Source organism: Cicer arietinum, chromosome 1 (genome assembly GCF_000331145.2).
Source record: "Cicer arietinum cultivar CDC Frontier isolate Library 1 chromosome 1, Cicar.CDCFrontier_v2.0, whole genome shotgun sequence".
Classification (NCBI taxonomy): domain Eukaryota; kingdom Viridiplantae; phylum Streptophyta; class Magnoliopsida; order Fabales; family Fabaceae; genus Cicer; species Cicer arietinum.
This window is the reverse complement of record NC_021160.2, coordinates 45919237-45920601: the sequence shown is the minus strand read 5'-3', so window position 1 is coordinate 45920601 and position 1365 is coordinate 45919237. Positions and strand designations below refer to the sequence as shown.

At 35.2% G+C, this 1365-nt stretch overlaps 1 protein-coding gene across 1 annotated transcript in view; it reads right to left on the bottom strand.

Annotated features, from left to right (window-relative positions):
* LOC101507447 (uncharacterized) overlaps window positions 1-1365 on the bottom strand; it is a 6357-nt gene that overhangs the window by 746 nt on the left and 4246 nt on the right. Inside the window, exons 12-13 of the mRNA XM_073365341.1 lie at window positions 685-743; window positions 4-270 (exon numbers count right to left, since the gene is read on the bottom strand). Coding sequence (XP_073221442.1) covers window positions 4-270; window positions 685-743 — 326 coding nt within the window. The remainder of the gene's footprint in view (window positions 1-3; window positions 271-684; window positions 744-1365) is intronic.

Genomic DNA, 1365 nt, shown 5'->3' with positions numbered 1-1365 from the left:
GGTGCTATCTCCACGTGGTAGTGGTTCTTCTTCAAAATCTAACTGCCAATTGCATAACATATCTTGCTCTCCATACTGCTGTTGTATAGGCTCACCAGCACCAGGAAGCAAACTATTAAAAGTCATCTCGCCATTAGACCCCCCTTTACGTTCCATCAAGACAGGGTCTGGTCTAATTATAGTGCCAAGTATGCTCCTGTTAGGTCCTAAGTTCAGGATGACCTTGGGGTTTGTCAAAGTTGTGAAAGCCATTAAAAATGCCGACCTAACCTGCAAGAATGGTAAATAGAATTGCATTTGAGCCCAACTTGCACACAGATGAACACTAAATCCATATGATATCATTTTGATTTAAAACTAAAGGGGTTAAAGGCAGGAAAAAGAAAAGGATATAGGTCTCCCTTCAAAACAATATGCAAAAGGGACAAAGAACTGGATTGGAAAAAATTAGAAGCAAACTCAGGACAGAAATTATTTAGCACTAATCATTAAAATTTTCTAAACAAGTGGGTAGCAAATTTTCTAATCAGTATTCTTCCACAGCAGAGGGAACTAGGCAAACAGGAAACACAATGCAACAGTTAAATCAAATACACTACTGCATTGGTATCTCTAAACTTTAAGCCATAGGACATTTTCTGGAATATTATCATAAATATCATTTACTAGCGGATAAAAACAAACCTGGAAGTAATTGAAGGAGTTCTTCCCAATGTCATTATCTGGAGTCTGATTCAGCCAGAAGAAAATTCTAGTCAATAATGATATAAATTTATCTTAATGCACAAATAAATAGGAGTCAAGTACCCCCCATTTCTGTTCACTACTCATTTTATTTCTTGCCTTCTTAGTAGGCAAATACCCCTCTATTCCCAATTTTAATCTATATTTTCATAAATTATTCAGCATTAGCTCTCAAAATTTACACAAATCATGACTTTGGAAATGGAAATACTGACTCAACATTCATCGCTTCTGCTAAGTGGAGGGATCAACAAAGGACATAAAAAAGTGCAGCATAGAGAGGGTTGAATGAGAGAAAATTATCAAATATCTCATCCAACATTAATGAAAACAAAAGAGGGATCCAGGGAAAGCTCGAAAATACAACTAAGTAGCCCACTGAATCCACTATGCATCAGAAGTTGAGGCTCCAATAAAACAAACAAAACCAGAATAAATATATACATTAATAAGAAAGCTCCTAGTCCAGAATTCAGATAATCTTTTAAATGATTAATGCAAATAAAAGCTGGAGGAAACACTTGAAAGTCCATCTTTATAAAAATGACCACTTTCATGCTTTATTAATAGGCCAAGCAATAAAAAAATTACTTTGCAATGACAAATAGCAGTTAATCAAAG